Genomic DNA, 26,475 nt, shown 5'->3' on the forward strand with positions numbered 1-26,475 from the left:
CGAGGCCACCAAGCCCGTATAAAATGACCCTAAATTTTCCGAGGCCGAGGGCAGAAGGCGCTCGATTCCTTTTTTCTCCTTCGCCTTCGGCGTCAGATCTCTTCTCGGTTCTCTCTCTGTTCTCGATCTCGGAGAAGCCATGGCGGATCAGCTCACGGACGACCAGATCTCTGAGTTCAAGGAGGCCTTCAGCTTGTTCGACAAAGACGGAGACGGTCAGATTACTCCTCTTATCTTCCGCTATATCATTTCCTTGCCTTCTTCTCCGTTCGATCCGTATATTGATGTGATTTGTTTCCTTTTCCGTTGGTTCTGGGATCTTTCCGCTCGGATCTGGCGGTTGATCTGATTGTGTTTCTATTATTTTTGTGGGTGTTACAGATGCAGGGTTTCTTCATTGTTTTTAATTAATATCACAAGATAGGTTGAAGTATATTGGTGTTGTTCGTTTAGATACGATCTTCATAGATTCTTGATTTTTCTCGCGTCGATTCTTTTGGGAATTTGATTTTTTTTTTTCACATGAACTTTAAGGATGCTGTGTACGGTTTGATTGCCTATTTGTTACTCGCAATCCAGATTTATTTGAGTTTAGAATTATCTATTTATTTATTTATTTTGCTTGAATTGATGACTAGTAAATGCTTCTTGATCTCTGATGACATCTCTTATAACTTGTGTTTGTTGATCTGAGATTTTTCCGGGCTACATTTTCTTTTTCTGATTTTTATCCGGGACCAGTCTAAAGTAGTGACAGATGCTACCCTGTTTTAACAATGGTCACATTGCTCGTTGGGAGCTACGATCATCATAGTATTGATAGTGTGTTGATGGATTGAGATTTAAATACTAAACCTGGTACTCGATCCATCTAACTCGACATTGTTCATGACAACGTTACACTTGTTTGGCATAATGACTAGTTAATCATTGAATTGTTTCCTCCTGATTTAGTATGATTTGCTAATTTTGAAAGGGAACTTGATATGACATCCTGCTCCTATCCTTGCAAGGCACCCAAGGGTTGCTCTTCAAAATTTCCTGGATAGCAACTTTTTGAACAGTGCTACAACTTTAGATACTGTTTATGGATGTTATATGGATAAACTGCACAAGGGGGCGGAAGTATGCTTGCTGCAATAAATTGTCACTTAGTTAGATCGATCCATATGCAGAAGGCTTGACCCATGGAGTTCCCTTTTATTTTTTTGGGTGAACTGGGACGTCAAAGACCTCAAGAAACAACTACATAAAGCGCAAATAGGTGTAACCTAGAGCATCATACTGAATCAAACGAGCCAAATTTGAAGGAAAAATTTAGTGTCTGACGAGGTCTAAATTTTGTATGCCTTCCAGAGAAGTTAGCTTCTCTGAATACATGATGCACATCAAAATGATGTAACAGGAATATGGTTTGACTTGTATCTTGAAGCAAAGGATGAAGTAGGCTGACTGTGGAAGCTTCTGATATCCATTTAATAACAACATCAAAGTCCCCTTTTAGGATGATCTTACTGCACTGTAATCCATCAATAGTTGACATTAAACCTTCCCATGCAGCCCAAAGCTCAGATAGAGGAATTGAAGCAACAGAAAAAACTCTGGAGCCAGCCAACAAGGCTTGACCAAGATGATTTCTAATAAAAAAACCAACACCAGCTGGTCCTTGTACAAAGGAGCCATCGAAATTGACTTTAACTAAACCAGGGGGATGGGGTACCCAATGAACTTCCTTGTTAATTAATTGAGATGAGCTACTGGTGCTACATGTATCCTGGTGCCCTAGAGTAATTGTAGTATCACCTTCAATGCCTCATGAAATTTCAAATTCAGATTGATTGCTGAATTAGCCAACTACCTTAGGGTAGTATGTGAACCTTGAAAAAGCTTGTTATTTGTTAATTTCAATGACAGCCAACCACAATAAGGGACAATAGATTGACTGTGAAAAGATCTCAAATTAAACATAGAATGTAAGGAATCCATGGAGTCAAAATTGAAATCAGCGGACAAATGCTCCCAAAGATGATTCCAAGTTGTTATAGCTGCTGAAGGGGTGATTAATACATGTTCTAAATCCCCTTTTAAACCACAAACATCACAAGCAATGGCCTGTGGCTGGAGGATGCCTCTCTGAAACAATAAGGTTTTGCAGGGTAGTTGACACCATAAGACCTTCCACCAAAACATTTGAATTCGAGGTGCTGCTTCCAACTTCCAAGCAGAGGTATAAAGCTCAACGGATTGAGAATTCATTTGCAATTCAAAACTTAGCTTCTTGTGTACAACAGATTGTGGTGGAACAGCATACTGGTTAACAATATTTCTATATGGTTTCTAAAGAAGGAAAACAAATAAAGTGTAAATCTCCTCTCTTGTGGCTTTTTTTCTCAAAAAAATCCTATGGGTCATATCCGCCATATAACTAAATTAGGGATCTTAGGTGCCCTTATTGATTTCACATGTCAAGAACCCCCATGTTTTGGTTGAGCCAACATCAAGTTGTGACCGATAATGATTCAGAAAGCCCTCCAATAACCAAGTCAATGAACCACACATCTGTCTACGTATTAAAGCTTCTTTGATCAAATTTTAGTTTTCTGAAAGTTCAAATCTTCCAGCTAATGATAATCTTCTTGCAGTTAGCTCAGATGTTGCATTTTGAGCTTTCTTCAGGATTTTCCAACTATACCCTAGTAGTAATAAATGTTAATCTAGAGCAAAGAAAGCCGTACCGGCCTGTACCGGCCGGTACGTACCGGTCCGGTCCTTGACCGGTACCGGAAATAGATGAAAACTGGTATTTTTCGGTTTTCATCTGCGAACCGGCCGGTACGGAGCCCGTACCGGCCGGTACCGCTTGGTACCGGCCTCGTACCAGTGCGAACCGGCCGGTTTGCACCGGTACGGTTTTTTTTTTTTGGGGGCGAACCACAGCGCAAGGTGGTTTTTAAAACCACCGCGTGGCGCGTGGTTTTAAGGAAAGAAGTGGCCCACGGGCCACTTCTGTCAAAAAAAAAGCCGGTTTTTTTTTTTGGGAACCACAGCGCCACGCGCTGTGGTTTTTAAACCACCGCGTGGCGCGTGGTTTTAAAAACCACGCGCCCGCGCGTGGTTTTAAGGAAAGAAGTGGCCCGTGTCTGTCAAAAAAAAAAGCCTTTTTTTTGGAGGGGGGACCACAGCGCCACGCGCTGTGGTTTTAAATAAAACCACGCGCCCGCGCGTGGTTTTAAGGAAAGAGGGCCACTTCTGTCAAATAATAAAAAAAAAAGCTGTGGCCGAGGCCACAGCTTTTTTTTTGATGGGAAAGGAAGTGGCCTCTGGCCACTCATTCCCATAAAAAAAATAATTTTTTTGAGTTGACAGCTTCGCTCGTTCGGTTATAAAAACCGAACGAGAGGCTCTGTTAATAACTCCAGAATAACTAAAATCCAGAAATGAGCCTCTGAAGAGTAATCAGAGATGGGAAGATTTGAAAGATAGCCCACAAATTGAGGAGGAGGTCCTGCCCAAAAAATCTAGCGGAGACTATTTAAGGTGCGGTTTTTTTGTCCTATGTTATTTCATTAATTTTGTTAATAATTTATTTAAAAAAATAGTTTATAAATTACTTAAATAATAAGATAATGCAAAAATTTACTTTATTAGCTTAATTTTTTGATAAGTTGTCCTTTTATGATAGAAATGGAGCCATCAAGAAAAACGAACCCTGCAAAGCGTGATATTGGCTGGTCTTATGGACGAAGATTTGGAAGTGAGGGGCAACGACACCAGTTTCAATGCAAGTTTTGCGACAAGATTTTCAAGAAAGGAGGGGTAACCAGGTTGAAGCAACACTTAGCCGGAAATTCCGGTGAGGTTGCTACGTACCCAAATTGTCTTAGCGAGATTCGTGTGCTGATGAGGCAGAATCTCGCTGAGGCCAAAGAAGCGAAGGAGATGGCTTCCAAGAAGAGGACGGAGGTCGATCGCCAAGCGGCAGAGCCACCTTCTTATCACTCTAGGGAGCCAGAGGAAGTCGAGGATCTAGATTAGGAGGCAGATATTCAGGCGGCCATGCATGCAAGTCTGGATGATCAGTGGCAGCAGGAGGAGGTGGCCAGGCATAGGGCTCGATTTGGGCCCTCCGCATATGAGTCGGGCGGCGGTTCTGGGAGCACTAGATAAGATCCAGAGTTCTTGAGGGCAACTTCAGTCAGCAAAGAACGTGGCCGAATTGCATCTATGCTGGGTAGTTTTGGTAGCCGAAAGAAGTCATCTAGAGGAATTTCACAAGGTGCGACAATTCATGATGTAGATCCGCATGCTCTCTCCAGTAGAGATTCAAGGCAGCAGAGGGTAGACACAATGTGGATGAAGGATAAGAAGAAAACTATGTGGCGAGCTATTGGATCCTGGTTTCACTTCAGCCACATCCCAGCGAATGTGGCAGACAATACATACTACAGGTCTGCCATTGCCGCCATACAAGCTGCCGGTCCCGGTGTAGCTCCTCCAGGCCCGAAGGACATATACGGTGAGCTTCTTGACAACAATAAGGAGCTGGAGAATTGGATTGACTCCTACAAGAGCAAGTGGCCCATATATGGACTAACCATCATGTGCGATGGTTGGACCGGTCCAACCAGACGGAGCATCATCAACTTTCTGACATACTGTGATGCTAAGACCTTCTTCCACAAGTCGATTGATGCTTCGGCTTATGTGCACAACACCTCGTACATGCTGAAGCTTATGGAGGATGTGATTGATCTGGTAGGAGAGGAGAATGTCGTGCAGGTCGTCACTGATAATGGGCCGCAATATAAGGCTGTCGGGTAGGTCTTGATGGAACGGCGGCTACATATTTTCTGGACCCCATGTGCTGCACATTGTATCGATCTTATGTTGATGGACATTGGAAAGATCCGTAGGGTGCAACAAACAGTGGAGATAGCCCAACGCATTACCAGGTATATTTATAACCATAACTGGGTCCTTTCATTGATGAGAAAGTATGCAGGGGGAGAGATTCTGAGATCAGGAGTCACACGGTTTGCTATCAACTTCATCGCACTTGATAGCATATTCGAGAAGAGAGGAGCCTACGTCAGATGTTTGCCAGTTCCGAGTGGTATGATAGTAGATATTCTTATGCCGGCACTGAAGGAAGCAAGATAGAAGACTTGGTGACGAGACAGCCATTCTGGCAGCGGGCTACTACAATAGTCAAAGCTATCAAACCATTATATGAAGTGCTGCGGGCCGTAGATAGCGAGATCTACCCCTAGATGGGATTTTTGTATCACATGATGGTCAAGGCAAAGGATCAGATTATGGAGGCAGATCCAGCATATGGCCGGTCATACATCAACATCATTGAGCAACGGTGGGGAGCGCAAATGGGTACGGAATTACATCTAGCAGGTAAGCTAAGATATAATTATAGTGACAATTATAGTGATGGATATAATTATATAATTATGCTAAGATAGTCTCGTACATGTGCAGCATACTACCTAAACCCCCGGTTTCAGTACAGCATAGATGGAATTGGTATGGATGAAACACTTCTAGATGCTTTGCGTAATGTGATTTACAAGATGGAGGCAGATCCAGAAAAAGCGGCCCTATGTCTTGAAGAGGTAATTATGATTTAGTAATTACCAGCATGTGTAAGTATATCGGCATCTTCAATTATTAACGTGGTTTTCTTATGCTTATTTTTCACAGAGCAAATTATTTAGAGAGGGTAGCTACAGTTTTGGCCAACGAGTGGCTGTCGTCAGCAAACACAATATGAATCCAGGTACGTGACACATTAGGAAAACATTCACATGGTGTTACTTAGTTACCATTATGGAACTATCATATATGTAATTTTTATAAATATTTTTGCAGCTGAATGGTGGGTGCATTTTGGCGGATCCGCGAGAAATCTAAAGCGGATAGCTATCCGGATCCTCTCCCAAACAGTCTCCTCTAGTGGATGTGAGCGCAATTGGTCCACCTTCGTCCTTATCCATAGCAAACAAAGAAACCGTTTGATGCAAAAGCGCCTCAACGACCTTATTTATGTGCATTACAATTTGCGGTTGAGGCTAAAGTGCATCCAGGAGGAAGTGGAGCTCAAGTATACAAATCCGATTTACGGATCCTTCACCGCTGATGACGATGATCCACTACTCGGCTGGCTTGTAGGCCAGCAGCAGGAGCCCGAGCTTGACGAGCCAGGATCGCCTCCACAACCAGCTACCTTCATAGCCACCGAAACTGGGGTCGATCCAGAGCAATGGGCTGAGCGCAATATTCCACGCACTTTCAGAGCTGATCAACCGCAGGCACAGGGGAGCCAGACAGAGAGGGCCAGGAAAGAAAAACAAAGAATCCCAATGGAGAGTGTCGAGGAAGAGACTTGGACTAGCAGCGATGAAGGTTCTGGTGGTGATGGATCTTCTAGCCATGGAGGGAGCGGAGGACAGTATGGTACTCATGAGACACAGCCGGAGGGTGGTCTTTATTTCACCGGTGAGTCCCAATTTATGGGTGCTACACAGGATACGGACCACGGTCGACCACCTGATAGATTTCGTGAGGATATTATTGGATATAGAAGACGGGCTCTTCGAGGTCGTTCAGGAAGACAGGATACGACTGCAGATCCGACAACATACGGATATGGATTCTATTATCCACAGCCTCAGCCTGACGAATATGGATATGGTGCATTGGATTTTGCTTCCGCCATATTTGGATGGGCCCCTACACAATCAGAGGACACCTCTCAGAGCCAGAGCATGAGCGAGAGATCCGACAGTTCTTATAACCTGGCGTGCGTTTCTTCTGATTGGGTTGATTTGCCTCCTCCTGATTATACTTATAATCCAGATATCTACGAGAGCCATCGGCACTCGTCCCGATTTTAGATATCCTAGAGTACTTTAAATGTATGTAAATGATTGTATCTTAATTTGAAGATATTTTATGTGTATGATTTTATCATTTGGAACGGGAGAAAAACATAACATGCAATCATGCATCATATATGTTTCAAATTTCAACTCTAAATTTAAATATAAAAACATCAAAAATCATGAAAAAAGCAATAAAAAAACATCAATTTTCACTTAATTTAAGATCCAACAGAGACAACATTTAAAAAAAAAAAGTTTGGCTCGCGGTACCGGCCGGTACGGTACCGGTCCGGCCGGCCACCGATACGCCGATCCGGACCGGTACGGCGGACCTTGATCTAGAGAAACATACTACATTAACTTTCCATCATGTAATTTATTTAAAAAAAAGCTGAATCAGAGATGGAACATTGGGATCATGAAGATTATTTTGTCACACTTATACTGAGGAATGTTTAGTTTTGCAAAGGCCTTTTGACTAAGCACTTTTAGAACAATTCTGTGGGAAGTATTTTTTATGGTGTTTTTGTCAACCGGATTATAAAGAAAATTTTGCAACCCATGGATGCAAAAACTGGACAGAGTAATTTGGATGAGTCTAGCTATGACCAAATGTAGCTAAAACTAATTAGATTGAGGTTTGACCTCAAACTCAACCCATCAATTAATTGGTCAGACTTGAGGTCAGATGTAGTTTGTGTGAAGCTCATGTAAGTTTTTGTTTTACATGTTCAGCCTTGTATTAGGAGCAATATTGAGTCTGTTTTAGTTGTTGATAGCTTGCTGCTTCTTTTTTTTTTGTGGGGGTGGGGTGGGGTTGGGGGGGTGGGGGTGGGAGAGGGTAACCATTGAATGCTCTTAGGATCAATTTAATTTACTGAGAGTTTGAAATATCTTGCCAAATGGAAATTTGGAATTTATGATTTATTGATTAGTCAGTGAAACAGATATGGCACATCATGATTATAATTTAGGCCCCATTTGGGGGATCTTTTGGAGGGCCAAAAAGCACTTTCTGGCCCTCTAAAATCACTTTTAGATGAAATAGGAATGTTTGGTAAAAATTTTAGAAAGCTGTTTTAGCTTTTTCAGAAAGCTAAAATAGTGTTGCCCAAGATAACAACCCAAGAGGGGGGGTGAATTGGGTTTTCCAAATTTGTAGGATCTTAATTTAGTTGATAGATGTATGAGTAGTTTAGCTTGTGTTAATTATATATGTGCAGTGGAACCAAAAAGAACACAATGCAAACACACAAGAAATATAGTGGTTCGGTGCTCTTCAAAGCACCTACATCCACTTTCCAAGCGTCTCCTTGGTAATTCACTATAATCCCGCGGATTACAGTTGGATTGTTTTGCCGGACTCACAATCCAAAAATCCTACAATTGGTTTTACGGGATCACCAATAACTTAACCGTCGGTTTTACGGGCTCACCAACAACCTACACCGTTGGTTTTACAAGCTCACCAACAAAACTTACAAGGAATAAGTAGAGAAGAAGTTTAAAGCTCCTAAATGAGCAAGTAATACAATAATGCACTTAAAAAAGAGGTAAGAGAATATTTATCGCTTTGTAGATTGCTCTTCTCTTCTTTGCCAATATTGCTTTACTTCTCAATAGGTGGTGGAGCTCTTGAAGACACTTAAAGACTGCTCAACCACCTTCTTTCAGAATTTGAATGAAGCAAATTAATGAAGAACACTTAGACTTTCTTTTCTCTTGAATGCACTCTTGATTTTTGTAAAAGGTTTTTCTCCCTGATGAATAGTGCCTGTTAAATACTTCTTTAACCTCAAACGATCACTTTCTAGCTGTTGGAATGGAGAAACTAGCCGTTTCTAGCCGTTGAAGACTCAAATTGTACTTCTGCAGAATTAGCCGTTATGCTGTCAGTCGTGCTGGGGTCGATCCGAGCAAATCTCGGGTTGATCCGAGTTACTGTTTCACAGATTGGGGTCGGCTCATATTTTTTTGGGGTCGACTCCTGCTACAGTGGGGTCGACTCAAGCTTGGCTGGGGTCGGCCCTCTTAGGAATTCCAGAACCTTGTTTTTCTGACATTTTGGGCTGGGGTCGACTCAACTTTTCTTGGGGTCGACTCGAGCTACAGTGGGGTCGACTCGAGCTTATTTGGGGTCGGCCCTCTCAGAAATTTCAGAGACTTATTTTTCCGACTCTTTAGGCTGGGGTCGACTCATGCTTTCCTGAGGTCGACTCATGCTTTCCTAGGATCGATCCGAGCTCTGTGCCATTTGTGCCAGTTGTGCCAGATTGTGCCAAATTGTGCCAGGATTGACTTCATTTCTTTTGGGGTCGACTCCAAACCTATGCCAAGTGTTTCAAGGATGTGCCACATTGTGCCAAGGCGTGCCAAATGTATCAGAGTCGACTCCAAACTACATGGGGTCGACTCTAACCCTGTTTATCTACACTTTAAGGTTAGTTTAGCACATTAAAGCAATAAAAAGATATTCTAATTGATTTAGGATGAATGGCACATTTAAGTTTCATTTCTTTAACTAACAAAAAGACGGAATTATCCCTTATCAAGAAAACTTCACTCTTAATTTGGTCAAACTGAAAATTAGATTTTCTCTCAAGTTCTTCTAATAGAATTATCCTTGGATGAATTCTTGAAGGTCATTTTGAACATAGTAGATGAGTGTATCATGAATGTATCAAGATTGTAGGATGTATCGAGAGTGTATCACTTCTCTCTTCCTTGAGTGTCTATTTACTTGATTAAGTTTGTTAATAGCATTGGTACTTCCATATGGCCTTCATGGCTTTGTAAACATCAAAATAATATTATGATTCTCAATCTTCCTCTTTTTGATGATTACAAAACATTACTTATGGTCAATTTGCCATTCATAAGAAAAATTTGATTTAACATCATAGGATGCTTTTGATTCAAGATTTTCAAAATAGTCTAATTTTGGAGTATGTATCAAAGAACCAAGAGCTCCCCCTATCTTATTCATATTGATGCCAAATTTGTTTTAGCTTTACTCCCCCTTTCTCTTATGTTTCATTGAGTCAAAATTTTCAAGGATTTATGCCAAATTAAGAATTTCAAGTTATATATCGAGGCAATGAAACTTTCTATAGTTGTGTGCCAAAAGCTTATGTATCATACCTTCTTGAATATCTAGACTTATACATTGTGAGTTTCCATGTACCATAAGTTATGTATTATGAATTCTCATGTATCGAAATTTCAAAATTCAGATGTTTATTTAATGAAAATTCAGATTTGCATGTTGTCAATATTCTCCCCCTTAAATATAGATATCCTTTCCTATATTTTTCTCCTTATAATTTCTTCATATTTTTCTTTCTTATAGAGTCTTATAGAGTATCTTTCATATATTTCTCTCTTATATGTTTCTCCCTTTTCTTATATCTTTCTCCCCCTTTTTGTCATCATCAAAAAGAATATATAATACAAAGGTGAATAGCATGCCAATGACAAAGATCATAATTCAAAAGAAGACATTGTATTTTATAAAAGCCAAAATTACAATGTTCTAGAAATTCAAAATGCCATAAAAGATAACATTGTTTACAATCAACAAAAGGCAAAATACATAGAGAACTAGAACGTCTCTAGGGACTAGTCTAAATGTGCTCCTGTAGTGCTATCAGTAGGCCTAGAGGCATCCAAAGGCTGTGACTTGGCTCTAGATCTCCTAGTGTAAGTGGCGAGAGGAGGTATGGTCTGATACGAATGGGATGGTCTGTGAGCCCTATGAACTGGCTGGCTCTGTGCTGAGACCTCTGACTCAGCTGCTCGAGCTCCAGGGGGACCAGGGAACTCTCTCTCTAAAGTAGTCATCCGATCCGAGAGGCTCGTCACCTGAGTGGATACTCTCCTAATCTCAGCCGTAATACTGTCTGACTGACTCATCATCCTATCGGAGAGACTCATCATCTGAGCTGATACCATCTCAGTCATCCTACTCCAGTACTCCTCTGTGTATCCAGTAGGTGCAGAAGATAACTGTCCTGCCTCTGCATGTGATGAAGGATGGTCAGCAGGCATCTCGGGCTCTGGAATGAAGTCTCTGGGCTCTGGTATACCAGGCTCTGGTGCCTGTGGCCCTGCACCTCCGCGCACCCAGTGACCATTCAGCTTCTCGTACCCCATGCGCTTAAGTGAGTGCAGTGTAGGTGTCGATATGCAATAAATCTCTGGAGATCTCTCCTACTAGACATATGTCATACTGTCTAAAAATCAGTGGGAGTACCATGCCATAGGGTAAAGAAGCCCTCGCCCTAGTCACGGCCTCACGCATCTGTCTGATCATCATCACCAGGAGATTCAGGGGAATGCCCTGAATAACATGCTCCATAATTGCCAAATCTCTCTCAGACACATGGTCGAATCTCCCGCTATTCGGAAACAGTATTCGACCTATAAAGTTGTGAAGCAATCTCATCTCAGCTGAGAAGAAACTAGCTACCAGATCATCAGAATAGTCTATCTCATCTCTCTCCATGATCATCTGTAGAGCTCTAATCCTGTCCTTTGGTCTATCTGGTATGGCACCCTCACATGGGAGATGGAGCAGATGTCCTAGGCTCTCCTCAGTAACATGGATCTGAACCCCACGTACCTCGGACACGAGCCCTCCCGCACCGACCCGTAGGAAAGCATAAAACTCACGGACTAATCTCGGGTAGGTCTGTAGATCTAGGGAGCAGAGGTACTCCCATTCCTGTTGGATCCATCTACGCAATCTAAATTCCTCTTGATCCAAAAAGTCAAAATTTATGCGTCTACTTGTTGTGACCGGTCTCCCCGCATACTTGGCAAGCAAAACCGAAGGGGAAGAGGGTTGGGGAGGCTCCACACGAGGTCTAGCTTGTGGAGGAACTGTAGGTGACCTTCTAACTTCCTCTTCAACTGTAGATGGGCGTGTTACTCTCTTAGATCGCTTGGCCACGGCTCGTTTGGGTCCCATTTTCACCAAAACCTTCCTTGCAACTTGATCTAACGGCTTGGGAGAGGGTGGAATGAGGTTTTACTGGTGATTGGAGGTGAATGGAGGAGAGGAAATAGGGTTTCTAGAAGTTTAGGAATGAGAATAGCCCCCAAAATGAGCTTTCGGCCGGCCCTAAAAAATGAGGGACCCGCCGTCGAGGCGACCCCAGCTTTTGCTTGGGTCGGCTCGAGTCGGGTCGACCCCAGCTTTTGCTTGGGTCGGCGTGAGTCGGCAGGGCCGGCCCGAGCCCTAGGCGACCGAGGCGGTCGCCTAAGGCCCCGGGCCAATGGAAGGCCTCCGGGAGCAGAAGCTGGCTACGAGTCTTCCCCCGATGGAAGGGAGGTGGAGGGTTTCCTGGCCTGCAGAGGGGCAATTGGGGAAGTTGGGGATAGTAGTTTTGTTTTAGGTGGAGAGAGAGAGAGAGGAGGGATTTGGTTGGCTTGATACACGCCTGAAGCCACTCTTATCTTTCATCCCTTCTCTTTTTTGGTTTTGGTCTTGGTTTTCCTTCCCTCACAAGTCATTACTCCTGAATCCTGATCCAGCTGGGCCATCAGGAAGAAAGATAGGGGGATTGGAGATGGACTTCTTGGAGGGTGGAGATTCTTTTAATTTTCTCCTCTCGGTTTCTTCTCCCCTCTTGGGTGGTAGAGAGAGAAAAGGAGGGAGGGGGTTGAATGGCTGCTGTGCTGTGATGTTGCAGTTGCAGCTTCGGTGCTCACTTGAAGGGGGAGATGGTCTTTAGCAAAAGAAAAGGAGGGTAGAGAAAGAGGAGGGAGGGGGGGTTGAATGGCTGCTGTGCCGTGATGTTGCAGTGGCTGCTTGGGTACTCACTTGAAGGGGAGATGGTAGGATGGGACTTTTATTAATTAGATGGAGTGAATTTCCCATAATGACCCTACTTTCTCTTATAGAGAGGTCCCTTTCTGGACAAATTCTTTGACCGTGAAGCGCCATGGGATGGCCTTTTCCTTGCTCTCGCTTCACATGGTAAACAGTATTGCCAAGAACAGTTTCATGGGCCCTTTTTTTTTAAGTATTTTTTTTAATATTTTTATTCAAAAATTATATTAAACTGAAGAGACTTTTTGTCTACCTTTATTAGATTCATGCATCTTTGTTGAAATAGTGTACTTGACAGCAATCTATTTCCATAACATTTTTTTAAGTATTTTATATTTATTAAAAAAATTTATTATTTAAAAAAAAGAGACCCCATTTACTGAATTCGCCTTAGGCCCCCAGATGTATTGGGCCGCCCTTGTGAGTCGGGTCGACCTCTCTAGGACCTCGGGTCGACCCGAGGTCAGGCCAAAAACAAAATTTTCTTTTTAATGATTTTTTACTCTTCTGATTTTTACCAAATTTTCATAGGTCAATGATATTCATGAGAGGAAGCTCTAAATCAAACATTTTACCAATGTTTCACAGAATTTAGGAGATGAGAGGAGCGTATCATGAAACATTTGACCTTGTTATGCAAAAGGATCATCTATTCCTAATTCTCTCCTAAGCATGCAAAATCTATCTTCACTAAGAGGTTTTGTAAATATATCAGCCAATTGCTTTTCCATGCATACATGTTCAATATTTATATTTCCATTTTGCACATGATCTCTTATGAAGTGATATCTTATTTCAATATGTTTTGCTCTAAAGTGTTGAACTAGATTTTTGGTTAAATTGATTGCACTTGTGTTATCACATTTTATGAAAATCTTATCAAGCTTAATTCCATAATCCTCTAATTGTTGCTTAAGCCATAATACTTGAGCACATCAACTTCCAGCTGCAATGTACTCGGCCTCAGCCATTGATAGTGCAACTAAATTCTGCTTTTTGCTAAACCATGAGACTAGATTAGCACCTAAGGATTGACATGCTCCACTAGTGCTTTTTCTATCTAGTCTGCATCCAGCAAAGTCAGCATCTGAGTATGCAATAAGTTCAAAACAAGAATCTCTAGAGTACCATAATCCTATGCTACTTGTACTTCTTAGATACCTAAGAATTCTTTTAACAGCAGATAAATGTGATTCTTTAGGATTAGACTGATATCTAGCATACATTCCAACACTAAACATAATATCAGGCCTACTAGCAGTAAGATAAAGTAAGGATCCAATCATACCTCTATTAATTTTAGTGTCTATGCTCTTACCTTTTTTATCTTTATCCAACTTACTAGTAGAATTCATCGGAGTTTCCATTTCCTTGTAATTTTCTTTCCCAAACTTCTTGAGGATTTTTCTTGTATATTTAGTTTGGTGAATGAAGATCCCTTTCTTAGTTTGCTTGATCTGGATTTCGAGGAAGAAATTGAGTTCTCCCATCATGCTCATCTCGAACTCACCCTGCATTAACTTAGCAAACTTTTTGCACAAAGAATAGTCAGTAGCACCAAATATTATGTCATCTACATTACTACATATATTTGCACTACAAGAAGATTTTTATCTTTTCTCTTAATGAATAGTATTTTATCTACATTTTCTCTATTGAACTTATTATCTAGCAAGAATTTACTCAATCTATCATACCAGGCTCTAGAAGCTTGTTTCAAACTATATAGTGCCTTATGCAATTTAAATACATGTTCTTCAAAACCAGGAGGTTGTTCTACATATACTTCCTTTGTTATGTAACCATTTAGAAAGGCATTTTTACATCCATTTGATATAATTTAAAATCTATAAAACAAACAAATACAAGTAGTAATCTAATAGCTTCTAACCTAGCAACTGGGGCAAAAGTTTTCGCAAAGTCAATTTCTTCTTCTTGATTATAACCTTTAGCCACTAGCCTAGCCTTGTTCCTGGTTACTATTCCATTTTCATCAAGTTTGTTTCTAAAAACCCATTTGGTTCCAATGATGGTTTTGTTTTTAGGTCTTTCAGTTAATGTCCATACATTATTTCTTTTAAATTGATTCAATTCTTCTTGCATAGCATTGATCCAATTTATATCATATTCCGCTTCTTCATAAGTTTTAGGCTCTATTTGAGATACAAAGGCAAGATAGTTATTAATATTTCTTAGGAAGGATCGAGTTCTTATCCCTTGTGATGGATCACCTATTATTAAATCTTTGGGGTGTCCATGTGCATACCTCCATTCTTTAGGTAGGTCCTGATGCTGTGGTGAACTATGATCATCTTCCTTTTCTTCCTCATCTTTCTTTGATGTATCTTCTTGTTCATGAGTCGGTGTATCATGAATGGTTAACTTCTCAAGCTCGAACGTTTTTGTATCATCATCAAAAACACTTTCTTTCCTAGAGGACTCACTATTAGTTTCATCAAATATAACATTGATTGATTCTTCAACAACCATAGAGCTCTTGTTGAAGACTCTGTATGCCCTGCTAGATGTAGAGTATCCTAAGAAGATACTCTCATCTGACTTGGCATTAAATTTACTTAAATTCTCCTTGCCATTATTTAAAATATAGCATCTACAACCAAAAACTCGAAAATATTTGACAATTGGTTTCTTATTCTTCCAAAGTTCGTAGGGAGTTTTCTTTGTTATTGGACGAATTAAAACACGGTTTAAGATATTGCAGGAGGTGTTTACAGCTTCAGCCCAAAAGTATTTTGGAAGATTTGACTCGCATAGCATAGTGCGAGCCATTTCTACGAAGGTCCTATTCTTCCTTTCAACAACCCCATTTTGTTGAGGCATTCTAGGAGCTAAAAATTGATGAGAAATTTCATTTTCATTACAAAATTCTCAAAGTGTTGATTTTCAAATTCGGTTCCATGATCACTACGAATTGAGATTAAAGTGATGTTCTTTTCAGTTATAACATTTTTGTAATATTTCAAAAGGCTGAAAACGCTTCATTTTTATGTGCAAGGAATGACATCCATGTATATCTTGAAAAATTATTTACAATTACTAGTCCATACTTTTTGCCTTCTAAACTTGCAGTTCTAGTTGGTCCAAATAAATCCATGTGGATGAGCTGTAATGGTCTAGTAGTTGAGACTATGTTCTTAGATTTGAAAGATGACCTTGTTTGTTTACCCAATTGACATGCACTAGAAATTTTATTTTTTTCATAAGTCAATTTTAGTAAACCTTTCACTAACTTCTTTTTGACTAATTTTGAAATTAATTCCATACTAGCATGACCTAGTCTTCGGTGCCATAGTCAACTAGTTTCACTTATCTTATCCTCATTGGCAATTAGGCATAATCCATTCTTCTTGGCTAGATCATCAAGGTCTACAATGTAAATGTTTCCATGCCTATGTCCTATGAGTACTATACTATTGTCTTTGGGACTAGTGATTATACACGCTGAAGACTTGAAAGAGACTTCAAAACTTTTATCACAAAATTGACTTATGCTTAGCAAGTTATGTTTTAGACCATCAACCAACAAAACATAATCGATAAACGTAGATGGAGTGATACGGATTTTACCCTTTCCAATAATGTGACCTTTGCCATTGTCACCAAAGGTTACCACTCCACCATCTTTAGATTCCACGGTGATGAATTGATCCTTATCATCTGTCATATGTCTTGAACAACCACTATCTAGATACCATAGTCGATTCTTCTCATTGGTTGTAAGACATACATGTAAGCAAAATTAAGGATCCATTTTAGGTACCCAAACTATGTTGGGTCCTTTAGGGTTAGTAGTTATCGTTCCTTTTGGAATCCAAATTTTCTTAAATCTTGGTTTGCTTTTTTCATTTAATTTGTTGTTATAGTTAAGTTTTCTAAAATCACATTCATAGTCTTTATGCCCTATTTTGTTACAACAATAACATATTATGTTTTCATTTTTGGATTTAACAAACAAGTTCTTTAGATGTTTTTATTTACTATTTGTTCATAACCTAATCTTGCTTTATTGTAAACGGCTCTTTGACTATCTAAGATCATATTCAATTTTTGTTGAGCTGAGTGTGAATTTATCTACTAAAGATTTATATTTTTCAACATCTCTCTTTAGTTCACTGTTTTCTTTAATTAATTTTTCAGTTTCATGAGTTAATTCCTTACTTAAAGTTTCATGATTATTAGATAGTTTTAATTTTTCTTCCATAAGAGTCTGATTTTCATTCTTTAACATTTGTTTTTGTGAATTAGTTTCTTGTGTTTTTTCATTAGGTCTAGAAAAGCATCATGCAATTCATTTACAGTAAAGTCACAATCAAGTTCAGCATCTACCTGATCGTCGTTTGCCATGTAGCACAATTGAGCTGTATGTTGCTGATCTTTCTCTTCTGAGTTTGATTCCTTACCCTCACTCCATTCAGCCGTGAGAGCTTTTTTCTTGAGTTTCCTTGCCATCCATTTTAATTGTGGACAATCTATTTTGAAGTGCCCGGGCTTATTGCATTCATAACAGATTGGCACTTTTCTTTCCTTTTCTTTGTTCTTACTCTTTTCTTTGCTAGTGCTGCCTTTGGAGAATGGCTTCCTTTTATGAAGTCCTTTCTTATTTCTTATGAATTTTCTGAATTTCTTGGCAAGCATCGCTACTTCTTCTTCATCGTACCCTTCTTCATCATTGGACTCATCTGACTCATGGACTTCAAGGCAATTATCTTCTTTTTCTTGACTTCTTCAGAGTTTTGCTTCATTGTCAGCTCATAGGTCATGAGGGACTCTAGAAGCTCTTCTAGCTGAAATGTATTGAGGTCCTTGGCCTTTTGAATTGCAGTCACCTTGGCCTCCTACATACGCGGTAGAGACCTGAGAATTTTGCGTACCAATTCAGAGTTAGAATAAGATTTGCCTAAGCTTTTGAGACCATTGATTATGTGAATCTTGTAAACATTTCAATTATACTTTCAGAGGATTTCATTTTAAATAGTTCGTATTTGTGTACTAGCATATTTATCTTGGATTCTTTAACTTGATTTTTGCCTTCATGTGTAACCTCTAATCTATCCCAAATTTTCTTAGCTGAATTACATGTTGATATTCTATTAAACTCATTTGCATTAAGTGAGCAATAGAGGACATTCATGGTTTTTGCATTAAGTTGAGCCATCCTCTTATCATTATCATCCCATTCCTTTTGTGGCTTAGGGATGACCATGCCATCTATGCTAATGGTGGGTATGTGTGGTCCTTCGATTATGATTCTCCATATGTCATAATCTAGTGCTTGTATAAATATTCTCATTCGTGCTTTTCAATACGTGTAATTAGTGCCATTAAATAGGAGTGGTCTATTTGTTGATTGTTCCTCGGATAGAGAGCTACCAATATGAGTTGTCATAATTTTTGGCTCTTGATTGTTATATCAACAATTAATACAAGAGCACCTGCTCTGATACCACTTGTTGCCCAAGATAACAACCTAAGAGGGGGGTAAATTGGGTTTTCCAAGTTTTTAGGACCTTAATTTAGTTGATAGATGTATGAGTAGTTTAGCTTGTGTTAATTATATATGTGCAGTGGAACCAAAAAAAACACAATGCAAACACACAAGAAACATAGTGGTTCGGTGCTCTCCAAAGTACCTACATTCACTCCTAAAGCGTTCCTTTGGGAATTCACTATAATCCTGCGGATTACAGTTGGATTGTTTTGCCGGGTTCACAATCCAAAAATCCTACAATTAGTTTTACGGGATCACCAATAACCTAATCGTTGGTTTTACGGGCTCACCAACAACCTACACCGTTGGTTTTACGGGCTCACCGACAAACCTTACAAAGAATAAGTAGAGAAGAAGTTTAAAGCTCCTAAATGAGCAAGTAATACAATAATGCACTTAAAGAAGAGGTAAAAGAATATTTATCGCTTTTGTAGATTGCTCTTCTCTTCTTTGCCAATATTGCTTCACTTCTTAAGGAGTTGGTGGAGCTCTTGAAGATACTTGAAGACTGCTCAACCACCTTCTTTTAGAATTTGAATGAAACAAATTAATGAAGAACACTTCGACTTTCTTTTCTCTTGAATGCACTCTTGATTTTTGCAAAAGGTTTTTCCCCCGATGAATAGTGCCTCTTAAATACTTCTTCAACCTCAAATGATCACTTCCCTAGCTGTTGGAATAGAGTAACTAGCCATTTCTAGCCGTTGAATACTCAAATTGTACTTTTGCATAACTAGACGTTATGCTATCAGTCGTGCTTTTGCTCGGGTCGACCCGAGTTACTGTTCCACAGATTGGGGTCGGCTCATTTTTCTGGGGTCGACTCAAACTTGGCTGGGGTCGGCCCTTTCAGAAATTTCAGAACCTTGTTTTTCTGACATTTTGGGCTGGGGTCGATTCAACTTTTCTTGGGGTCGACTCAAGCTACAGTGGGGTCGATTCAAGCTTATCTGGAGTCGGCCCTTTCAGGAATTCCAGAGACTTATTTTTTTCTGACTCTTTAGGCTGGGGTCGACTCAACTTTTCTTGGGGTCAACTCGAGCTACAGTGGGGTCGACTCAAGCTTATCTGTGGCCGGCCCTCTCAGGAATTTCAGAGACTTATTTTTCTAACTCTTTAGGCTCGGGTCGACTCATGCTTTTCTGGGGTCGACTCAACCTGAGGACGACTCATGTTTTCTTGGAGTTGGCCCGAGCTCTGTGCCATTTGTGCTAGATTGTGCCAAATTGTGCCAGGGTCGACTCCATTTCTTCTGAGGTCGACTCCAAACCTGTGTCAAGTGTTTCAAGGGTGTGCCGCATTGTGCCAAGGCATGCCAAATATATTAGAGTCGACTCCAAACTACATGGGGTCGACTCTAACCCTGTTTATCTACACTTTAAGGTTAGTTTAGCACATTAAAGCAATAAAAAGATATTCCAATTAATTTAGGATGAATGGCACATTCAAGTTTCATCTCTTTAACTAACAAAAAAGACGGAATTACCCCTTATCAAGAAAACTTCACTATTAATTTTGTCAAAATGAAAATTAGATTCTCTCAAGTTCTTCTAATAGAATTATCTTTGGATGAATTCTTGAAGGTCATTTTGAACATAGTAGATGAGTGTATTATGAATGTATCGAAATTGTAGGATGTATCGAGAATATATCACTTCTCTCTTCCTTGAGTGTCTATTTACTTGATTAAGTTTGTTAATAGCATTGGTACTTCCATATGGCCTTCATGATTTTGTAAACATCAAAATAACATTATGATTCTCAAATAGCTTTTTAGAAGAAGCTTTATTTTGGAGCTTTTCGGAAAAGCACTTTTAGGCCTGGTCGAAAAGCTATTTTTTTGATCAAAATACCCGTGATAAAATATAACAATTATTAAAAATGTCCCTTTAATAATCGTAACCAATTTATCACCTAGCTAGAAAATTTGTTATATTATGAAAAATTACTTTATGCTAATAATTATAATATTTTATATCTTTATTATTGTACTATACTATAAATATAATATTATATTACATTATATCATAATATATTGATATGTTATGTTAAATAATTTAATATTATATTAAATTATTATGCTATAGTATACAATATTATATTACTATATTATAATAATATTATATTACATTACAGTAATATTATATTATATCATATATTTATGTATTGTATGTTATTATGCTCTGTTGAATAATACTATGTAATATTCTTATAGTCATTTTGTCATGCCAAAAATACTTTTTTAGTTTATTTACCAAACACATGTTAAAGTGGCACAGTACTTTGGAAATGTAGTTACCAAACAGTAAACAGCTTTTTATAAAAGCTCTACTTTAGAAATCTCTACTTCTAAAAACTCTACTTCCAAAAGCTCTACTGCCAACAACTCCCCCAAACAAGGCCTTACTTGGATAATGATTTCACTAAATACATCAATTAATTAGACCACTATAATTGATATATGAAAACAGAAAACTAGAAAAGTAGAAGGATAACTAGGATATCATTGTTAATATTAGTAAGTAAATACCAATTATTTCTCAAAATAGCAATGTTCTTTGTGGAAAATGTTGCATGTTAAGGTTTATGATACTGTTGCATGTTCAACCTTTGAGGAATCTAGCCATCTTAGTTTTGTTGTCCAACATATCAACCTTGTGAAATCTTGTGGAGACCCGATGTTCATTATGATGTTATGAGTCCGACACCTTTGGTCTGATTTTTTATTTGTTGTGTTCAAAAATATTCACGAACTATATTAACCAATCAATTTCTGTAATTTTGATAATCACATGCTGGAGACTTTCCATTTTTTGTGTCATGAAGATTGAAATATGTGAGTGGTCTAAATGGAACATTTAGATCTGGTCAAACCTACGAGCTAAGCTCGACTAAGATTAGAGTTTTAGCTCAAACTGAACCCATTTTGGTAAAAGTTTGGCATAGTCTTGAATAGATTGAAAAAAAAACAAAATCCCAAGTATGGAATCTTGTTCATGAATGATATCATATTGAAAATGTGCATATGCTTTTCATCCTTGGAAATATATATTGGATCTGATGAAATAGGATGAGTTGAAGTGGTAATTCTAGATGTGTAATTACCTGAATATATTAATTGTTTCTCTGCTTTTAATTAGCAAAAAGGGATAAACAAGATAAATTTAGACATCGACCAAAAGCTGACTAACCGAAGGTTGTTGAATGATCCATTGGAATTATGAATTAGCAAATCCAGGAACAGATTGCTTTTCTAATATTGCCAAAGTTGGAAATGTATGTGCATCACTTTTTTTAATCAGAAAATGGATCTTCCTATTGATTTTGTTTTTAGTATGGTGTGTCAGTTCACACACTGTCTGCTAATTAATGTTTTAGGAGCCTGGCCTTCTTAAATCCACTATCTCACATGTCTTGTGGAATTTTGAGTGCCCCAACATATAATATGATGTACTAAGTGCCCTAATCTATAATATGATGTATGAGTGCCCTAGATATGTAACATGTCTTGTGGAATTTTAAGCTAAACTGAATGGACTGCTTTCCTAATATTTCCAAAGTTTGAAATGTATGTGCATCACATTCTTTAATTAGAAAATGGGTCTTCCAGTTGATTTTATTTTTAGAGTAAATTACAAACCCCCTTGAGATTAGTGGAAAATTACACTTACATCCAATAGTTTGAAAAACTTATGCTTACCTCTGAGGTTTATTTTTATCTAACACTCTAACCCATAACTTAACAGGACGCTAGTCAAATCATTAACCTTAAATAGGACCCAAATACCACATTAAAAAAAATTTCAAAAATGACCAAAATAATTTTAAGTGACATAACAAATACCCAAGGATATAAGAAAATGTGTGTATCCTTCTTTCCACCTAAAGGCAATTTTGATTTTTCACATGAGGTAAATAATTTTACTAACGCCGTTAATTTAAGTGGGTGTAAGTGTAGATTTTACAAACTATTGGGTATATGTGTAATGAACGTAAACCTCAAGGAGGTTTTTGTAATTTACTCTTATTTTTAATATGTGTGTTAGTTCACTGTTTCTATTAGTTAATGTTTTAGAGCGTGGCCATCTTAAACTCACTATCTAACATGTCTTGTGGAACTTTGAGTGCCGTAATGTATAATATGATGTAACGAGTTCACATCTTTGGTCTGTTTTCTTATTTTTGATGTATAGAGTTGTATTAGGACTGTTTAAGAAAACCAAAGCTCCTATGGGTCCCAGACCAACATGGGTGTAATATGCTTACAGGCTGATGTCAGTGACGATCACATTTCTTAGCTGTTAGGCTTTGTAGCAGCTCGCTACACCCACACCCCCCCCACCCCCGCCCCGCCCCTACAGCGCCGTGTACGTGTGTTTTAATTTCATGGCCATTGCCATTTCTGTCTTCCTATATTTTGTTCTATGTATTGCGTAGGAAATCTGAAATGGCTTGAGAGGAGCAGTGAATAAGTGGATGAGAATCAAATTTTTAATAGGCAATGGCATGATTCTGATTCTGCAGGAGACAAGGGAGGTAGCAGCATACAAGTTTGGCTAGTCCTTCATATAAAAAGACAGTCATTTTGAAAAGCATGCATTCTCAAAATTTGCAAAAAAAAATTCAGAATACTGCTATTGCAAGAAACTCTCATAGTGCCCCCCTTCTTTTTGAATTGCTTTTCAATGAAGGATGAACTAATTCTGTTTACGGATTTATCGATTATTGAGCACTAATCAGTACTTTTATCTGTTCTATAGAATTGCTAGTGCAAGAAATATAGAAAAGCAAGCCATAGGATCAACGATCAGGTAGTTGTCCTTGTCAGATCAGAAAGCAAGGAACAATTGCAAACATCTGACAACTAAATGCTTCTTCTGAATTAAGGTTTGAGTATGCATGTGCAAAGTTCACATTTAGTGGGTCATGATTGACCAATTGAAAATCTAAGTATTAAAGCAACATGATGTAATATATCATAAAATGACCGATTCCGACTTGACATGTTCCCACCATGTCATGTGAAGGTATCATTGTGATTTGATTTTTGTGCACTTTGTTAAGGTAGCTCAAAGATCAAGCAGAAAATTTTAGGCCAACTGTTGCTGTTATGTATGAATACAGTGTGCATTATATAACATGTAATGGATGTTGGATGTAGAGTATGTGAGATCAGTGGACTAGAATTTTTACCAATATACCTTCATACATTTGATGGATGTTGCTTAAACACTAGATGATTGGTTTAGGATAACATGAGCTTCTGCAAGGAGAAGTAAGTGATTTATGACAGACAGTCAGCTGCACCAATTCCAGCTTTGGTGTTAGCTGATTGCCAAGGTATTGTGAGAATGCCAGGATGGTATTTTCCTAGATTTCTTTACAAGAAGTTTCACAATGATAGCTTTTTCCAATGGAAATTGTTTTTAGGCTTTTTTTGTTTGCATTCTATCGAATCAGAACTAGAGAGGGAGAGAGAGAGTGAGGCTGTCCTCCTGCCTATCAATCTTCTACATCCCTAGGTCTCCTCATTCCGTCATCTGGCTTTGGAGTTGATCCCCATCCCATCTTTCAGAAGAAGACAACTTGTGACCCAGCTATCTCTCGCTAGGGTAGGGTGTTCAATTGCTTCAGTCGTTGGGGATTTTTTGAGGAAAAGTTTGGTCTTCATGGTCTGCCCTCATCCGATCTGGGTAGCACCACTCTTGGTCATTTTCCTTCTTTCATTTTGAAGCAGATTTTTTTTTTGCTCTTTGGTGCAACTTTCAGACTTTTCGATCTAACTTGCAGTGTTAGGTAGTAGAAGTGAAGTGTTTTACTGCTTGGTTGTGAATCATTGTAGCTTTTACTCGTTTGATGGCTTTCTTGCTTGAGAAAGGATAAGTAAGATATATATTTTGGAAAGAGCTGCCTGAAGTCCCGAACTCGGTTTGGATATTCGTTTGATGATGTATGCATGTTATTTATTGTTTGATCAATGAAGTCCTTGTCATCGCACTTTCTCGTTCTGCTTCATTGGACTTTGGATGCCCCAGTGTCGGCCTTTTTGAGTAGTGGTTGGCATTTGCGGTAGAATTTTTGTATAGGCTCTAATTATTTATTGGCTGGTCCTATTCAGGCATTCATGCCTTGGGGCTTTGTGCATCGTTCAATATATGTTATTGCAAGTTGAAAAGCAATTTGTAGTTTGTGGTCTTTACCTGAAAAAACGCCTTTGTAGTTGCAATCTCTCAGCTATTATTTACTGAATGAGTCAGGCCATAACGTTAATGAAATTAAGTCACCGTTTAGCTTGTAGCTTTGTGAGTAGTTTTAAGTTGCAAACAGGGTCCCTGCAATCCCGCAAACTGAGAGGGGCATCTCTTGCTAGAATTCACAATATTCTTCAGCTAAGTATTTATCTTGTTTCAGAGATGTTAGTACATCTCCAGAAGTAGTATTCATGGTGGGCTTTGTTATAACAGAACCTTTCTTAGGAGGTTTTAAGGGGTCCATGATGTATAAGCAAGTTTCTTTTTATGAAAGATTATGATACCTATAATACGAAATAGTGAATTGCCGACATTGGAGGTGAATTCTTGCTGTTCAATCTTGTATATTCTTGCTAAAAGATGGATTTGTGATTCGGTGTTATTTTAAAACATGTTCTGTCTATGTTTCAGTTGTGCTAGATTTGGCAATCATTAGTTTTGTTAATATGGTAGGTGATGCTCTAACCCCAAAGCATTATGGATTGCTTTGGAGATAGAACACAAGGTTGCAGTTTTTGTTTTTAATTGTTTAACTGAATGATATAGTGGATGCCGATAAGCAGCTAGCAGGTGCTGAATCTGCTTGTGTCAAACTTTGTTAGGAAAATAAAATCTTAGAAGTGCAGTTTGTTTTGGGTGAAATTTGAACAGGTTGCATCACGACTAAGGAGTTGGGGAACTGTGATGCGGTCACTGGGGCAGAATCCAACTGAGCAGAGTTGCAGGACATGATAAATGAGGTTGATTGCTGATGGCAATGGAACTATTGACTTCCCAGAATTCCTCAACCTGATGGCCCGTAAGATGAAGGATACTGACTCAGAGGAGGAACTCAAGGAGGCCTTCCGAGTGTTTGACAAGGATCAGAATGGCTTCATCTCAGCTGCTGAGCTCCGCCATGTCATGACCAACCTTGGTGAGAGCTGACAGATGAGGAGCGTTGACGAAGATGATCCGTGAGGCTTGATGTTGATGGTGACGGCCAGATCAACTATAGGAATTTGTCAAAGTCATGATGGCCAAGTGACCCTCTCTGACATGAAAAATATGAGGAATATCACGGAAGATATGCAGTAAAATGGATCCCATTCCCTCTTATGCAGGTAGTTTATCTGGATAGCTTTAGTTGTGAAACCAAAACAGGGATGCCTGTTGCTCTCTCTTCTTTTGTGTCTTGTGTGGTACTGTTCATTGTACTATTCATCCATGGTTCTGTGATTTTGTCCTGTCTGTTTCAATCTGAGTGTTTTGGTTTTGCTTGAATCAATATGATAGTCCTATTTCTGCATCACCCTTTTCCCAACTTCTGCAAACTGAAACAATGAAGTCATCCTCTTTCTTGACCTTTTCTATTAAATTGATATTTTATTCTTCATGATTACCTTGTAGCTGTTTTTTTTATCTCATTCTGATACTTGAAAGTGCTGTTGTTATTTGGTGCTTTGGTATTCTAGTAATCAGGTATATGTCCTTGTCTTGGAAGTGTCAAGACAGTTGCGTTCCTTTTTGTGTTAATGTAAATCTCATTGATGACTGGGCGCTTCTAGTTGCAGTAGAGGCAAAGACAAGCTGTTACCTGGATCATTGGTACTGAGTGGTTTTTATTTTATTATGTTGAAGTGCAATCTGTAATAGTTCCATGGTATCTAAGTTGGTGCTCTCCTGAGTCAAATCTGTAGTTGGTGCAAGCGATGACAGGTCTTATCAAAAGTTAAACTGGATCATTTATTGTTCTGGTTTACTCCAATATTGATGGTCTTATGGTGTCTGGGTTACGAAAGTCTTGAGTGTTTCGAACATGTTGATTTGAACAGAAATAATCTAACTGTTTGGTGGCTGGTGTGTGACAGTTACATTCTGTTTGTCGTATATCAGTCACAAGGCTGGTGTTCTAACTCTTTTAAACATTTAGCAGCTCTGGTTTTTGGGTCTATGGGTCTGGGTTTCAGTTCTATCTTGGGCAACATTCGTTAGCCAAGAGAAACGGAG

The 26,475-nt window shown here is 39.0% G+C and overlaps 2 protein-coding genes across 3 annotated transcripts; both read left to right on the plus strand.

Annotated features, from left to right (window-relative positions):
* Window positions 1-25,753, plus strand: LOC103697431 (calmodulin-2). Its single transcript, XM_008779280.4, is given in 7 exon segments — window positions 1-215; window positions 25,138-25,160; window positions 25,162-25,198; window positions 25,201-25,232; window positions 25,234-25,405; window positions 25,408-25,479; window positions 25,482-25,753. Coding segments are annotated over 7 exon segments (444 nt in total). The 5' UTR covers window positions 1-139; the 3' UTR covers window positions 25,514-25,753.
* On the plus strand, window positions 5,583-7,023 carry LOC120108307. Of its 2 annotated transcripts, none has more exons than XM_039121894.1 (2): window positions 5,583-5,624; window positions 5,713-7,023. In XM_039121894.1, exon 2 carries the CDS (start codon window positions 5,817-5,819, stop codon window positions 6,903-6,905), a length of 1,089 nt encoding a protein of 362 aa, XP_038977822.1. In that variant the 5' UTR covers window positions 5,583-5,624; window positions 5,713-5,816; the 3' UTR covers window positions 6,906-7,023. The 2 variants fall into 2 exon arrangements, with proteins under 2 accessions (XP_038977822.1, XP_038977823.1); XM_039121895.1 differs by lacking the exon at window positions 5,583-5,624 and having other exon boundaries at window positions 5,650-5,788; window positions 5,881-7,023.
* Window positions 25,754-26,475: the final 722 nt, after the last annotated feature.

This window comes from Phoenix dactylifera, unplaced genomic scaffold (genome assembly GCF_009389715.1).
Source record: "Phoenix dactylifera cultivar Barhee BC4 unplaced genomic scaffold, palm_55x_up_171113_PBpolish2nd_filt_p 001265F, whole genome shotgun sequence".
NCBI classification, from domain to species: domain Eukaryota; kingdom Viridiplantae; phylum Streptophyta; class Magnoliopsida; order Arecales; family Arecaceae; genus Phoenix; species Phoenix dactylifera.

Bases quoted from the DNA above. Each gene is read 5' to 3' on its own strand.
- LOC120108307 (XM_039121894.1), top strand. From the start codon at position 5,817: ATGGTGTTACTTAGTTACCATTATGGAACTATCATATATGTAATTTTT.